The 17,977-nt window shown below is 42.3% G+C and overlaps 1 protein-coding gene across 6 annotated transcripts in view; it reads right to left on the reverse strand.

Annotated features, from left to right (window-relative positions):
- LOC138751634 (adenylate cyclase type 2-like) overlaps window positions 1-17,977 on the reverse strand; it is a 650,763-nt gene that overhangs the window by 361,574 nt on the left and 271,212 nt on the right. For all 6 annotated transcript variants that reach the window (XR_011350095.1, XM_069914176.1, XM_069914177.1 and 3 more), the window contains exon 3: window positions 15,024-15,221. Coding sequence is in view for 5 of the 6 variants with exons in the window: in XM_069914176.1 (XP_069770277.1) it covers window positions 15,024-15,221 (198 nt within the window). In the remaining variant the exon portion in view is untranslated. The remainder of the gene's footprint in view (window positions 1-15,023; window positions 15,222-17,977) is intronic.

Consider the following 17,977-nt stretch of genomic DNA (forward strand, 5'->3'; position numbering starts at 1 on the left):
CAAGAACAAGAAGATCTTGTGCTGGAGAGTCAAGTTGGCCATTTTCAGCAACAACATCCAGTATAGGGAGGGAAACTTAAATGAGACCCCCCCCCCCCCGCCCCCACACCGATGCTCTGTCAAAGACCTGCGCCAGTGCACAGTCCGACCAACTTCAGGCCACTCGGCATCACGTGCCTGTATCATTTTGTGAAATTCTAGAATCTCGCCTTCACTGATCAGGAAGTCCAGATCATGACTGCATCCTGCATGGTCTGTGTGGAATGTAAACTGCGCTTCTTCCGTCCAGCAAGGGCCCATGTAATAAAAGCCACTCAGCCCTTCAAGTGGCTCAACATTGGCTTTAAGGGACCACTGCCTTCCATGAACAAGAATGTCTATTTCCTCTCAGTTATAGACGAATACTCCTGTTTTCCCTTCGCCATCCCTTACCCTGACACCTCCACCACCTCCATTATTAAGGCGCTGGTGCAGATTTTTACCATATTCAGATACCTGGCATTCATCCTCAGCAAGTGAAGAGCTGCACCCATACCTGTGCATGACTAGCTACAACCCCAGGGGCAATGGGCAGGTAGAACAGGATAATCTGGAAGGCAGTCCTCCCGGCCCTTAGGTCGAAAGGATAGTCCACTAACTACTGGCAGGAGGCCCTCCCCGAGGCACTCCATGCCATACGGTCACTCTTATGTACGGCTAACAACCAGACCCCTCACGAATGCCTCTTTTCTTTCACCAGAAAATCGGCAGTCTCACTGCTGGCATGGCTGATGTCTCCAGGACCAGTCCTCCTCTGTAGACATGTGAGGACTCACAAATCTGACCCCTTGGTTGAGCAGGTGCACCTCCTCCATGCCAATCCACATTACGCCTATGTGGCGTACCCTAATGGATGCGAGGACAGCATCTCGACAGGACCTTGCACCGGCGGGAGCCCAAACCCCCCTCCCCGGGCACCCCTGTCATCTCCAGAACCCTTCTGGAGCCAACATCGTGCCCCCACCCACACCATCAAACACAGGGCTCCGCTGCCTGTGGACCCTATCCCTGCCATGCATCACCCTACCTACACCGCTGGCCGCCCTGACCACTCCTGACCTAGCCAATCTCCAGGTGGCCCCATTTACACCAACCATTGACCAGGAGCCTGTCCTGCGACAGTCCCAGAGGCAACAGCAACCACCAGATTGCCTGAATTGCGATCGCCTAAAACCACTGGACTGTCTGTGGCTGCCTGTGCCTGTCCGCACTCCTGCACTGCCTATTGCAGGGGGAAACCCACTGTACCTGCAGGGAGGTAACTTGGGAGACTGGCTCCACCTACTCCCTGCCAATCACCTCATATAAAGGCTCATGCCAGTCCCTTGGGCAGGAGCAGAGGACATGGAGCCAGAAGGGATAGTGAACCTTGAGTGCAAGTTTTAAGCTAATTAAGGCCTGTAGTACAACCTTCATACTTTGTGCTTGTTTTGTTCGCACAGCAGCAGACCACATCCTTACTTTGTAGGCTGTAATGATGTGCATTGGTGTCTGTCTTTAACTTCCTCCGGAATTGCCAATTTGCTTCAGAGATGGCCTTCTGCAAGTCGTACCTGGACGATCCAAATTCCCAGCCTTAAATTCCCTTGTCCTCTCCCTCAGAAGGTTGCGTATTCTCTGATTCATCCAGGGCTTCTGCTTGGGGAACACCCGGTATGTGCGAGTGGGCACACACTCATCCACGCAAGTATAGAAGTCAGTGACACCTGTTGCATATTTATTCAAATCTATGGATGAGTCCATGAATATATTCCCATCCACAGATTCAATGCAGTCCTGCAGACGCTCTTCCACCTCCCTCGACCATACTTTCACTATATTCACCACTGGTGCTGTGGTCTTCAGCCTCTGCTTGTATACTGGGAGTAGCAGTACAGCCAGGTGATCAGACTTGCCAAAGTGTGTTGAAGTATGGCTCGGTATGCGTTCTTCATGGTGGTGTAGCAGTGGTCGAGTGTGTGAGTTCCCCTGGTCTCGCATGTGACGTGTTGGTGGTGGTTTGTCAGAGAATTCTTCAGGTTGGCCTGATTGAAATCTCCCACAATGATCATGGAGGCATCCGAATGTTCTGTCTCATGGCTGTTTATCACAGTACTCAGTCCTCCAGTGCCACTCTGAAATTAGCCTGGTGTGGAATGTACACTGTGGCCAGGATGATGGCAGTGAACTCCTTCGGCAGGTAGAATGGGCGACACTTGATTGCCAGATGTCTCAGGCCAAGGGAACAGGACTGGGACATGATTGTCATGTCTGTGCTCCATGATGAATTGATGATGACACAACCAATGCCTCCCCTGGTTTTTTCCAGATGCTGGTGTTCGGTCAGCACAATGGAGGCTGTAGCCTTTGGGCTGCAGCGCCATGACCGGAATGTCTGTGTTTAGCCATGATTCTGTAAAACACATCAGGCAGCATTCCCTGATGTCTTTCTGACAGTGAAGTCTGGCTTAGAGTTCATCAAGTTTGTTATCCAGGGACTGTTCGTTGGCCAGGAGGATGGTAGGGAGCTGAAGCCTCAGGTCCAGCATCTCAGCTTGACCTGTAGCCCTCCCTCTGAGTCCAAGTGATTGGATCTTTTTTTACCTGGCCCATTGGTCTGCTGCTGGTAGTTCCCATGGTGTTTAAGTTGTCCGTGCGCTGTCCCTGTAAATCCTCTGTGATGTTTAAATGTGCTGAGCATCTGCTATTTAAAACTCCCATGGTGTTGTTGTTGTACTTGCCTGAGATGTTTAAACATCCCTCCCGATTGAGATTGCTGATTTTACCGATTCCAAGGTCTTCCAGAGATCTTAGGACATCGATGTTTTTGGGTAAGTTTGGTTTTTACACTTCTCGTTTTTGTTTGATTTTTAGAAGTTCTGAATGGGAATATTTGCTTATTCCCATCAGAGCTGCTCGCAAAGATTCACCCTGTAAGGCGTATTTTGTTGAAAAAAAATGACACCAATCATTTCCTGATCATATACAGTTATCTGCTGCATGGTAATTAGATAGTTTTTAATCTTGTACTGTTTCCCATCCTATGGCAAAAATGCAGCTCTGACCTCCTCTCTGAGTTGGCAAATTAAACCTACTTTTGTTCTTGCGTCTATTTATAGTTCTGTTGTGATTATGACCTTACTTCACATTTTGCTGTTACACACAGAAGGAAATGAAGCATTACTGCCATGTCTTCCTGAAATAAAATTAGACTGACCAAAAATTAAAACAGTTTCGAAAATATCTTAGAATTAAACAGGATAGCCTACAAATACTGAATGTAATGTAAACGCAAAAATGCTGGAGAAACCCTGTAGGTCATGTAGATTTCTTAAACATTTGACAGGTGTTTGATCCTCAGGTTGGTGAGCCAGATAAGTTAACATAGTGCTTTGTATGAGTTCATGATACAAACTGCAGTAAAAATCTGATAATCCAATACCTTTGGGACTTTGGTAGTGCCAGGCTAGCAAATTTTCTGAACAGAATATTACTCATATTAATACCTGTACCCAGATATACTTTGTGGAGTCGGTGTGTATGCAAGGGACCAATCATTCTAGTGGGAGTATTCCACTGCCCTGCAAATAGCCACTGAACCATTAAGGAGCAGATAAATAGACAGATTTTGGAAAGGTGCAAAAATGATAGTTTTGGGAGACTGCAACTTTGCTAATATTGACTGGTACTTTTCAATTCCAAAAGGTTCAGATCGGGCAGAAAGTGTGCCCAAGAAAGATTCTGTCAACATTTGTGGTCAAGCCAAATAGAGGAGAGGCTATACTGGATCTAGAACTGGGTTATGAACCTGGTCAGGTGTCAGACCTCTCTGTGGATGAACATTTTGGAGACAGTGACTACAGCTCCCTGACCATTAGCATCACTGTGGACAAGGATAGGAGTAGACAAAATGAAAAAAGTGTCAAATTGGGGAAGGGCTCATTTCAATGAGATTAGTAGGAGAATAAATTGGGAACAGATTTTCTCAGGGATATGCACAGCAGAATGGTGGAAGATGTTTAGGGACCACTTGCATGATTTGATATGATTCCAGATTTATTGTCAGGGATGTTTTTTTATATACGGAGTTGTGGGTGCCTGAAATGCCTTGTCGAAGATGGTGGTAGAGGCTGAAACATTGGGGCATTTAAGAGTCTCTTAGACTGACACATGGATGAAAAAAAAATTGAGGGTTGGGTTATGGGGTAGGAAGGGTTTAGTATTTTCTTTAGGATGGAATATATGGGTCGGTGCAACATCGAGAGCTGAAGGGCCTGTACTATTCTGTGTTCTAGTACATATATGACATCTCATGCAACCTTGAGATTCTTTTCCCTGGAGATGAAGTATAATTACCACTTTTTAGTGGTGTAAAGAAAAACTGTACACAACATACACATGTAAACAAATAAAGAACTGAAAACAGATAACGAATGTAAACAAACTGCAAACAGAAAGAAGAAAAAAAATAAAGTGCACAAGTAAGAGCTTTTAAATGAGTCCCTGACTGAGTTTGTTGCTGAGGAGTCCGATGGTGGAGGGGTAGCATCTGTTCCTGAACCTGGTAGTGTTTTCTGGCACCTATACCTCTTTCCTGATGGAGCAGCGAGAACAGAGTGTGTGCTGGGTGGTGTAGATCCTTGATGATTGCTGTTGCTCTCCCATGACAGCGTTCACTGTAGATGTTCACAATAGTGGGGAGGTGGGTGGGGGGGGGTTTGGGGGGTGATTTGCCTGTGAAGTTCTGTGCTGTGTCCACTACCTTTTGGAAGGCTTTACACTCAGGGGTATTGGTGTTCCTCATACCAGACCATGGTGCAGCCAGTCAGCACACTTTCCACCACATATTTGTAAAAAAATGCCAGGGGTTTTGGTGTCATACTTAAATAGCTTTCTTTATGATACCATGAGTATATTGGGTCCAGGATAGATTCTCCAAGTTAGTGACTCCCAATAACTTAAATTTGCTCTCTCTCTCTACCTCTGATCCTATATTGGTTTGTCCCACTGAGACAGGAAAAGATTGAAGGGTAAAGGAGTGTCATTGTTGACAAGGGAGGTGGGTCTGCTAGTCAAGAGGAGGAAGGAAATACATATCAGGTTTAGGGATCGAGAATTATATAGTGGGCAGAAAATAATTTAAGAATGAACTTAGGAAAGCTAAAAGTGGGAATAAGAAGGCCCTGACAATAGGATTAAGGAAAACCCACGAGGTATTCTACAGATATACGAAGAACAGAATGAAGACGAGAGTGAGAGGAACACAGAATATGGATCAAGTGGTCTGGGGGTGGGGGGGGAGCATGTGCCTGGAGGCAGAGAAAGTAGAGGAGGTCCTCCAGGGAGAGGTGAATGTGAAGTCAGTGTTGAGCTAATAAGCTGGACCATGTTGAGGTTAAGAAAGAGAGAAAGTGCAGGATCTTCTTAAAAACATTCAAATTGATAAGTCACTGGGAATGGATGAAATATATAGGTTACTACAGGAAGTGAGGGAAGAGATTGCTGGGGCTTGGCAATGAACTTTGCTACCTCCCTGGACACAAGAGAGGTACAGGAGGATTGGAGAATGGCAAATATGGTCCCCTTCATTTAAAGGGTAATAGAGAGAATCCTGGGAATTGTCGACCTGTGAGTCTTAGTCAGTGGTGAGCAAACTTATGGAGAGGATTCATAAAGACAGGATTTATAAGCATTTAGAGAACTATAGTCTTCCCTGGAATAGTAAGCATGGCTTTGTGAGGGGCAGGTCATTCATCATGGGTATAATTGAATTTTGTCAGGAATTGATGAAGTTAGGGTGCAGATTTAGTCAGCCATTTAACCAGGTCCCTAATGGTAGGCTCATACAGAAATCCATGAGGCATGGGATTAATTAAACCTTAGCTGCATGGATTCAGAAATAACTTGCTTATAGAAGGTGGTGGTAGATACAACGTATTCTGACTGGAGGTCACTGACAGATGGTGTTCCACAGGGATCTATTCTGGGACACCTGCTCTTAGTTATCTTTTTTTAAGTGACTTGGATAAAGTGAAGGGGTGGCTGAAAAAGTTTGCAGATGGGACAAAGTTTGGAGGTTTTATAAATAGTGTAGAATGTTGTCATAGGTTACAACAGGATATAGATAGGGTGTACAGATGGGTGGAGAAGTGACAGCTGGAGTTCAATCCAGATATGTATGAAATGATGCAGTTTTAAAGGTTGAACTTGAGGCAGACTTTGGGGTTAATGCAGGATTCTTAACAGTGTTGAGGGACAAAGGTGTCTTGGGTTATGAGCTCTCAAGATTACACCATGTTGCTAGGGTAGTTGAGGAGTGTAGATATGTTGGCCTTTATTAGTTGGGAGATTGAGTTCAATAGCCATGAAGTAATCTTGCAGCTCTGGTTTGATCACACTTGCCCAGTTCAGGTCTTCTCATTAACTTGTGACCTATTGTGGACACTCAATATCTTCTCATTTATCAGGAAGGCGCAACAATGACTTCAGTTCCTGAGAAAACTGAAGTGGGCAAGGTTACTAACCACAAATATGTCAAAATTCTACTGGAGCTCTACTGAGAGTGTTCTGGCAAGCTGCATCACAGTGATTGCTGCAGAGAAATAGATTGGAGATCAATCGACAGGACCACAAGAGTGGCTGAGAAGATCACTAGAGTGTCCCATCCCCCCATAGGCATGATCTACTGGGATCATTGCCTGAACCGGGCAACCAAAATCATTGAGGACCCCTTCCATCCTGCACACAGCATCTTTCAGCTGCTGCCGTTGGGAAAGGGATACAGGAGCATCAGAGCCAGCACCACCAGGTTGAGGAACAGCTTCTTCCTACAGGCAATAAGAATGCTGAATGACCAAAGAACTACTCACATTAACCATCCAAGATTCTCATATTTACGAAACAAATTTGTAATTTTTATCATCTCTCACACACACACACACACACACACACACACACACACACACACACACACACACACACACACACACACACACACACACACACACGTTTGCGTGTTATATTTTTCACCGACTAGAGAACGCTGTTTCATCGAGTGGTATTTCTGCAATTAGACAATAAACTTGACTTGACATTAAAGAAATTATGTGAAAGCTTCAGTGAAGGTGCAGAGGAGATTTACCAAAATGTTGCCTGGATTGCAGAACATCATATGAAGTAAGGCTGACACAGTTAGGACATCTCACTCCAACAGGGCTTAGTACCCACCTATTTCAATCAGGTGTCACTCATTCTGGTGCCAAAGAGTGTGGGAACATGCCTAAATGTCTACCAACCAGTGGCAGTCACATCCACAGTGATCCAGTGTTCTGAGAGGCTGGTGTTGAAGGATATCAACTCCTGTCTGAGGAGCGATATGAATCTATTCCAATTTCCCTGCTACAGCAACAGATCTATAGCAGATGCCATCTCACTGGCTCTACAGGAAGTCTGGGAACCCATGGACATAAAATGCATACATCAGGATTCTTTACATAGACTACTGTTCGGCATTCGAGACCATCATCCCCTCAAAACTGATCAGCAAACTCCAATACCCCGGGCCTCAATACCCCACCATGTAATTGGATCCTGGATTTCCTCACTCCAGACCCCAATTGGTGTGAATTGGCAAGAGAATATCTTCCATAGTCTCCCTCAGCACCAGTACATCACAGGGCTATGTATTTAGCCCCCTGCTCTATTTGCTTTACACATACAACTGCATGGCTCAGTACAACAAAAATATCATTTCACAAATTTGCTTGTCAATACCACAGTAGAAGGTGGTACAAAAAGAGACAATGAGTCAGCATACAGAAGGGAGACTGAAAACTTGGCTGAATGGTGTACTAACAACAACCTCTCACTCAATGTCACCAAGGAGCTGATTGTGGATTTTATGAAGGGAAAACCAGAGGTGTGTGATCCAGTAATCTTTGGGGGATCAGAGATGAGAGGGTGAGTCACCATTTCAGAGGAGCCCTCCTGGACCAAGAATACTAATGTCATTGTGAACAAAGCACACCGATGCCTTTACTTCCTTAGGAGATTGCGGATGTTTGGTATATCAGAGGAAAATTCAGCAAACTTCTGCAGCTATGTAGTGGAAAGTGTGTTGAATGGTTGCATAAAAGCTTGTTATGGGGGCACCAATACCTCTGAGTGGAAAGCCCTGCAAAAGGTAGTGGACACACAGCCCAGTATATCGCAGGCAATACTCTCCCCACCATCAGTAAAATCTACATGGAAATCTGCTGTCAGAGAGCAGCAGCAATCATTAAGGATCCACACCACCCAAGACATGCTTTGTCCTCATTGCTGCCATCAAGAAAGAGGTACGTGCCACAAGACTCGTGCCACCAGGTTTAGCAAAAGTTGCTACTCCTCCACTATTAGACTCCTAAATAACAGACTCTGTTAGAGACTCATTGAAGGGCTCTTACTTAGCACATAATTTATTATTGAATGTTTATTTGCTGTATTGCCCAGTTTGTTTGCACTTCCTTCTTTGTTTACATTTCTCAGTTTTGTATAGGTATATTTTCTGGAGTACAGTTTTTTGCTCTACTGCTGTTTAACACTGGCAATGAAGATTTTGATTCCTGAAAACTTGTGGGTGTATTTTATGGATTTTGGGCTGCTGATCGCATTTTCCTATTACGTAGCATTTTTTTTTTTTAAAGATTTATCTTTTTTTGTGATTTCCTGTCATATTTTAAGTCTGCTTCAAGCTTATAAAACCATGAACTGCAACATGTCATTGAAAATTCATTTTCTGCATTCACACTTGGACGTCTTTCCTGCTGATCTTGGGGCGGATATTGACAAACATGGGGAAAGGTTTCACCACGAAATTGTGACCATGGAGCAACTGGAATCCATCAATGCTGGCTGACTATTGTTGGGCAATGACTCAAGAGGCATCAAATGTTGAGTACAAATGAAAGTCAATGGCAAAACATTTATAGGTCAGTTGAACACAATGTGTTAGCATCATTATGCGATTAAAATTACTAAATTCAATAAAAGTTAATTTAATGTTTCCCCAACTTATGTGATACAGCAAATCTGAATTTATCCTTGTATTTATCTTCTATCATAATCCTTTTTTTTCAGGAAGCAAACCTTCTGAAAAATGTGTGTTGTACAATGAAGTAGAAATTCTGCCTGGGACTTGCACATTGAATGTGAACTTTTTGATATTAAATTTGAAGTTTATTTTTTCTCTTTTCACTTTGGAACAATGAAGGATGAGCGATGACTTAATAGAGGTATATAAAGACCCTTTCACACTTGGCAGTGATCCCAGGAATCAAACATCAATCAGCCTTTAAAGTGGCAAATGTGAAAGCAAAATCTACTGAACGCCAGATGATATCATCTCACACCGGGCATTGACTGCCTCGACACCTAGTACAATCCATGGCGTCAGCAGACGCCAGCATTGAGATCAGGCAAGTGTGAAACAGGCAATCACTTCTCTCTTTTGTGTGCCATTTCATGCAGGCACTGCTGATTGAAGGTAGAACAGACCAAATGCTGGGGATAGACCCTTGCAAATGTGAAAGCGTTCAGTGTCCCAGTTAGGAGTAGTCTGGTATGAAAGACCAAATCCCCATTCCTATCCTGGGACACTGAACGGCCGATTTAGTGGGATGCAAGTGTGAAAGGGGCTTAAGATAATGAGTGGAATGGATAGGGTGGAGAGCCAGCAACTTTTCCCTGGGGCAACAATAGCAATAGCCAGAGAACATCTGTGTAAGGTGAGTAAAGGTAAGCTTATGGGAGACATGGAGAATAGTGAGTGCCTTGAATGCATTGCTGGGTGTAAAACCATTAATCGTGCTGTAATGTTATATGTTCGATAATCTATTGATCAGGGGCAGCACCGTTGGCGTAACAGTTAACACAATGCTTTTACAGCGCCGGTGATCAGGACTGGGGTTTGAATCCTGCACTGTCTGTAAGGAGTTTGTACATTCTCCCTCGGTCTGTGTGGGTTTTCCCTGGGGTCTCCAGTTTCCTCCCACTGTTTAAAACATGCCAGGGGTGTAGGTTAATTGGGTGTAAATTGGATGGCATAGAATCGTGGACCAAAATGATGTGTTACCGTGCTGTATGTCTAAATGTAAACATTTAAATTAAAAATTTTAATTTTACAATTTTTTAAATTAAAGAAAAATGAAATAAAATGCCAAATTAACTGACTGATTTTCTTATTTGAATTGTGTTTTGAAACGGGGTGAATCTGAGATGAGCAAATGAGGCTCTACATTTCATCTAAAACATGCACAATGTATTCATTCCTTATTATCCTGTCTCCCTAGATTGTATCCATATCTCTCTTTGTGATGAATGGGAGAAATAAACCAATAGTTTTATCTACAAAAGCAGATAAGGTTAATACATATTCATACTTTTAGTTGGTACTCTCTCTTTCTCTCTCAAACATGTACGCACACATACAGATACACACACGTCATTTCATTTAATTAATTGAAGATAAAGTGGATTTATACTGACGAGAATAATAAAAGTCTAAATCTCAAATCCTGATGTTTAATTATGACCTGCAGTGATTGCACAGAATAAATCAACCTGAATGGAGAACCATGTTTGTTAATAAATGATTAGAGGAAAGAAATGGTTATTTATTAAATCAGTTTTGGTATCTAGCCGGAGTCCATATTTTCTAATGGAAATATTTCAACAGGTTTCACTTGAAACTAAGAACTGATTTTTTTAAAGTGCAATTTGTTTGCTGTATAAATACACAATTATGCAAATTTTCTAAAATTGTATTTTCTGTTTAATACGTTAAACTGAAGCCTAATGCTGATACTCTATTAGGTTGGTGTAATCTTGAGCCAATTCACACTGGTTAATCACAATGTAGTGCCAAACAGAACTGCCAGTTCAATCAAGTTCTTGTTTATTGTTAGTGTGCAATGTACAGTGCAAAGATTTGTTTTGCATGCTATCCAACAAGTCTATACATACATTAAATGCAGCAGATTAAAACAGTGTAGAGAGCAGAGTCACTGAACAATCAGTTTGAACAGAGGAAGGGCAGTATTATTTTGTTGATGTGAGGTTCATTCAGTAGTCTCTTCTTTTCTTTGGTGGCTTCGCGGACGAAGATTTATGGAGGGGTAAATGTCCATGTCAAGTGCAAGCTCGTTTGTGGCTGACAAGTCCGATGCGGGACAGGCAGACACGGTTGCAGCAGTTGCAGGGGAAAATTGGTTGGTTAGGGTTGGGTGTTGGGTTTTTCCTCCTTTGTCTTTTGTCAGTGAGGTGGGCTCTGTGGTCTTCTTCAAAGAAGGTTGCTGCCTGCCGAACTGTGAGGCGCCAAGATGCACGGTTTGAGGCGTTATCAGCCCACTGGCGGTGGTCAATGTGACAAGCACCAAGAGATTTCTTTAGGCAGTCCTTGTACCTCTTCTTTGGTGCACCTCTGTCACAGTGGCCAGTGGAGAGCTCACCATATAACACAATCTTGGGAAGGCGATGGTCCTCCATTCTGGAGACGTGACCTACCCAGCGCAGTTGGATCTTCAGCAGCGTGGATTCGATGCTGTCGGCTCTGTTTGGCCTGGAAGTCATTCAGTAGTCTAATAGTAACTGAAAATCAGAATCAGAATTTATTGTCATGAAGAAGTCATTAAATTTGGGGTTTTGCGGCAACATTATGGTTAAAATACTCATATTATAACTATCTTATGCCATTATTGTAAAAAAAATTAAAATAAAAGCGCACAAGAAGTAAGGCAGGGTCTTTGGTTCATTGATTATGCAGGAATCTGATGGCAGCGGGGAAGAAGCTGTCCTTGTGCCGTTGAGTGCTCGTCTTTAGGGTCCTGTACCTTTTTCCCGATGGTAGCAGAGTGACCTGGGTGGTGGGTCTCTGAGTATAGAGGCTGCTTTTTTTTAAGACACCGCTTCATGTTGGTGTCCTCGATGGAGTAAACTCAGGTGCCTGTGGTCACAGGCTGAGTTAACAACCCTCTGGAGTTTATTCTTGTCCTGAGAGTTGACGCCTCAATACCAGGCAGTGATGCAACCAGCCAGAATGCTCACAATGGTACACCTGTACATGTTTCAGAGAATCTTCAGTAACATATCGAATCTCCTCAGATACTCCTCAAAGTATAACCACTAGCAAGCCATCTTTGTGATTGCAACAACGTGGAGGCTTCAGAACAGATCTTCAAAGATGTTGACACCCAGGAATTTGAAGTTCTTGACCCTTTTCACTACTGAGCCCTCAATGAGGACTGGGTCACATTCCCCTAACTTCCCCATGAAGTCCACAATCATTTCTTTGGTTTTGCTGACGTTGAGCCCAAGGTTAACGAGCTGACCTATCTCCCTCCTGTACGCTTCCTCATTGCTGTTTGTGATTTGCCGACAACTGTGGTGTTATCGGCCAACTTGTAGATGGCATTGGAATTGTGCCTGGCCACACAGTCGTGGGTGTATGATGAGTAGAGCAGTGGGCTAAGCACGTCCTTGAATCTGTTGCTGATTTCACACTCTTGAATCTTCTTCCCAGTGGGAGGAGGGAGAAGAGAGTGCAGCCAGGGTGGGATGAGTTGTGTAGTATGTTAGCTGCTTTTCTAAAGCATTGGGATATGCAAGTAGAATCAACAGAGTGAAGGGAGATTTGAAGGAAGGAGAGAGCTGCATTAACAATTCTTCAGTTTCTTGTGGCTTTAGGTGTGTAATGGATGTGTTGATAATATTTGAAGCAACATAGAATTATATATCTTAGGTTATGTAGGGGGCTTGGTTTCAGGGTTACACACACCACAGCACATTTGACAAACACTATGACACAGAGAACAAGAACAAGAACAGATTCAATGGGTCAAATGGCCTATTTCCATTCCTTTTATCTTATTTTGTGAAGATGTTAATTTGGAAACGCAGAGTATAGCAGACAAGCCAGTCATGGAATCAAAATGGATCACAATGGATGTCAGGATGTGTGCTTTTAGGGAACAGTACTGGAGACGTTCAGCCTTGTGCTGGCAGTGCTACAACCCTAGATCCATTTGAGTGACAGGTGCCAGACTTTGCAAAATCAAATGTTGGAACAGGAGAGGTTTTGCAAAACAGACTGAAGCTGTGCAATGTCAGGTCACATGGGAAGGGAGGCAGGATAAAGAAGATGAGAGGACATTGTTTGTGAGGCAGAGCACATGGAGCACAGGGAGCTGAATAGAACCTGTCCTTTGTAAAAGGCAGGGTGTAAAAAAACCTGTCCCTTGTGAAAAGGGAATGTAAAAAGCAGTGATATTTGAACTGACCTGAATAAAACCTGGCCTTCATGAAGGACAGGGTGAAAGCAAAAGATCTCCAAGAAAGCAGGACTGCTGTTCTATCAGGAAAATCAGTTCTATAACTTAAAAAGCTAGGGGAAAATGTGTGAATACACCAGCAAGAAGAATACTCTCCAAAAGCCAACTCATTGAAAGATAAGTTTGTAAGAAAACTGATGTTCCATTCTTGCTCTATAAAAACTTCTGGAACATTTAAAGAAAAAAGATCCTGGCATTCAAGAGATTTGAAACAGGACTTTAAAACTGATGTTTCCAAAAGCAAGCCCTGGTAATTGTCTGGACTTTGAAACCAAACACACACATTTTACACTTGCACATAGTGGGGGTTAATTTAGTGTGAAGTTTAGAGTTATTGAGAGATGTTATGTGAGGAATAATTTAATTAAAATACTTTTTCTTCAATTTACCATTATCTGGTGACTTTTCCATTGCTGTTCCTATGTTAGAGCTAGTAAGGGCTTGCTAGTTTGTAACAGGTGAAACAGATCCTTTACCACACACTGATGCAGCTATAGAAGTTGTTGAGGGACACAGAGGACATTACCAATTTTCTCAGACTTCTGAGGAAGTAGAGGTGTTGTTCATGATATTTACTCTTGAGAACTTTTCAGCCATTTAAAATACAATTTTACCAACTTGTACATAGATGCAGTCAAATGCAGAAAAATGAGAGTCATTGCTAGAGACAGCATGTGCAATCCTTGCATGCACTCTGCTGCTGGACTGTATTCAGAAGCAAAGTGGAAGGTTCCCAGCCCTGTACTTCTAACAGCGCAATGCAGAAAGGTACCATCCGCTGTTTCATACCATGGGGAAATCATGCGGTCACAGACAAAGCCTTTTTCTATGTGACTGAAGAAGAATCAAAATCAGGCCTGTCCCCTTTAACAAACCTGCATCCTACCTTTTTTTTAGACTAACCAACTTTTGGTATCCCTCTTACCACCTGTGATCAACATCTGACCCATTTTCTTGCAATCATGTCTACCTCTCCTGAGACGAGTAATCTCTGCCACCCCAAATCCACAAAGAAGGGACAGCTGAGCCCAGCTCCTTTTCTCAACCCACCAGTATCCAATCTCCAAATATCTATGAAGCCTCCCAAATTTTCTTTGCACACCTTCTGAAGGAAAGGCCATGTGTGTAGAAGACGGGTTCAGTCATGCACAGTGCATTTCACATACCAGAGATACGGTTAACCTACTGAGTGCTTATGAAAGGATCTGTTTTTGTTTGTGTCATATTTATTTCTAAGTTGTAAAACAGACTCTATTCACTTAACTTAAAATGTACAAATTTTCAGCAGTTGGGCCTGCAAACAGAATATTGGTCAGCAACCATGTAACTAATGAGACTTCAGAGTTACTGAACAATATCGGTGCAAAAAAAATACACAAAGCAGCAGACTAAGCTCAGTTTTTCATATATGACAAATCCATTTTTTTAAGTAGTTTTCTGTTTAACAGGGAACCAGCAGGTGAGATTCAATGTCCCAATCAAGCTGGTCAAGTTTTTAGTTTCTTTTAATCTGTACTTACTGTGTGTTCAGAAATGTACACTTAATAATAATGTTTCAATGTGAATAAAACTACAAAGTTAAATATTACATATTCAACAATAAAATGACAATGACATTTTATTTCATTATGGAACTCTTACCTGATCCCATGGAGAAATGATCCCTCCAAAACACATGAAGAGATAACCCATAGCAACCAGACATCCCCAAACTACTAAGGAAAACACATGCAGTAGCTTTCGAAACACAGATTCCATGCAGACCAGAACAAAAATTGTGAAGAATATAGCCAAGGCAGTTGGAACAGTTATTAGGAAAGCCACATGGTCTTCGATATCCTGGGGAAAAATAAATGAAAAGCTGGTGAAGCATACTCCCTCTGCATCTTCAGAATGGCCTATACATATAACATCAATGTACAAATTTTCAATGCCAAAGCTTTATCTTCTACCACTGACAAAGTTTTCCAGGGTTTTATGGCCATCCGCTGTTTCATACCAAAGATCAAAATGCCACGACATTATTATATCCATAAATCCAAATAATACTATTTCTTTTCAGTAAAGTATTATAAATTAATGCATCAAAGAGAGTAAGCATTTGATCAATGACATAAAATTTTTCTCTTTTCACATATATGGCGAACTTTATGTTCTTATGGCAATTTTTTATTGCTATGTTATGAAACGGGCATCATTGACTTATTCAAAACAGATTTATAATGCCACAATTCAGAATAACTAATGAAATGTATCTAGTGCTATGCCCAGTGGGAGTTGTTAATTATTTATTAAATATCAATACTAATCTTCCTCTGCATTATGCTGTCAAAAATATTTCCAATTGCACAATAACAGTGTTTCAGGAACTGAATATTTAAAAAAATTTTTTAAAATAAGACTTGATTTTTTACAAGTGTGCTTTATACTTGTGTTGGATGTCACAACCTCTGTTCTTCTTGATTGACAAGGGCGGATTGTAAAGCAATTAAAACATCGCCCACTACAGATTGAATGCACATTTACAAGCAAATACACAAAAGTGCTGGCAAAACTCAGCTGGTCCCACCATCTCCATAGGAGGCAAAGATATACAACCAAAGTTTCGGGCCTGAACCCTTCATCAAGGTATGTACAAAAAGCCGGCAGGTGACTAAATAAAAAGACGGGATAACGAGACTAGTATCATGGCATCAAGACTACTTCACCCTTGAGGACTGCAAAAAGGACTCCAGTGATAAATGGGAGGGGCATGCACTTCTGTCTGTATCAACAATGCTGAGAAGGTGATTGTGGAGAGCTTCCTCAGAGTGAATATCACCAACAATTTGTCCTTGTCCAACCATGTTGATGCTACAGCAATCAAAGACCAATGACTTGATTTCCTCAGAAATCTAGGAAATTTGGCACGTTCTCAAAGTCCGTGACCAATTTTATTTTTTGGATGCAAAATAGAAACTATTCTGACCACATGCATCACCGTTTGGTGTGAGAGCTGCACTGGTGAAGAGACTGGAAAGAACTGTGAATGAAGCTCAGGTGGCTCGGTTGGCACAATGGTTAGCGCAATGCCTTTACAGCACCAGCAATTGGAACCGGACCTGGGTTTGAATCCGACACTGTCTGTAAGGAGTTTGTACATTCTGTGTCTGCGAGGGTTTCCTCTGAGGCCTCCAGTTTCCTCCCATCCTTCAAAAACATACCAGGGTGTAGGTTAATGGGGTATAGGTTAATGGGGTGTACATTGGTGGCTGAACTCGTGTGGCCTACTTGACCTGTTACAGTGCTGTATATCTAATTTTTTTTTTTTTAAATCACTTCTCCATCAATATCGTCAATATCTCCACTGCTTCAGGAAAGCTGCCAATACATTAAAGGACATATCCCTCCACTACCATAGGGCTTGAAAACATGAACATGCAGATTCAAGGACAGTTTCTTTCTTGCTGTTATCAGATCCTTGAAAGTACCTCTCATTGGTAAAAGATGTCCTTGAACTGTTTAACTGTACTTTTCTCTTCATCCTGCACTTTGCATTGTAACAGTCTATCCTGCTCTTTTGTTCTATTATTACACTACCTGCTGTACTTAAGTGTGCATTGACTTGCCTGGATAGTACCCAAACCAAAGCTTTTCACTGTAGCTTGGTACAAATGGCAAACAATTCAATTCAGTAATGCTTGTGATGAGTAAGGCACTGGCACTGAAATTCATATTTATTGTCAGACTACATATTTGATATCAAATAAAAGCCTGAAATTCTTTTTCCTGCAGGTGAGGCAAGATTACCACCTATTGGCAGTGCAAAAATAAAACTGACTCAATGAACACATGTAAATGTAAACAAACTGAATGTGCAATACAGAGAGAGAAAAATATAATCAATATAGTGCAAAAGTAAAAGTCCTCAAATACGTCTCTCATTGAGTTTGTCATTGAGGAGTCTGATGGTGGAGGGGTAGCAGCTGTTCCTGAATCTGGTGGGGCAAGTCTTGTGGCACCTATACCTCATTCCTGATAGCAGCAGTGAAAAAAAGAATGTGTTCGGTGGTGTAGATCCTTGTTGATTACTGCTGTTCTAGGAAGGATGTGGAAGCTATGGAGAGGGTACAGAGGATGTTGCCTGGATTGTAAAACAAATTTTATGAAGCAAGGTTAGTACAACTGGGTCTTTTATTCTTTGGAGTGTAGAGGATTAGAAGAGACTTGATAGATGTCTACAAGATTATGAGAGGCATGGATAGGGTGGACAGCAGCATCTGTTTCCCAGGGCAGGATCAGCAAACACCAGAGAACATATGTATAAAGTAAAGGGAGGGAAGTTTAGGGGAGACATAGGGCAAGTTTTTTTTTAATGCAGAGAGTTGTGAGTGCCTGGAAATCCTTGCTGGGTTTGGTGGTGGAGGCTGAAACATTAGGGGCTTTTAAAAGACTCTTAGACAGGCACATGGATGAAAGAAAAATAGAGGGTTACGGAATAGGGTGGATTTAGTACTTTTTTTATGGAATATATGGGTCAGCACAATGTTGAGGGTGAAGAGGCTGTTCTATGCTATGTTCTATGATGGTGGGGGTGGTTTACCTGTGATGTCCTG

The sequence above is a fragment of the Narcine bancroftii genome, chromosome 1 (genome assembly GCF_036971445.1).
Source record: "Narcine bancroftii isolate sNarBan1 chromosome 1, sNarBan1.hap1, whole genome shotgun sequence".
Lineage (NCBI taxonomy): Eukaryota > Metazoa > Chordata > Chondrichthyes > Torpediniformes > Narcinidae > Narcine > Narcine bancroftii.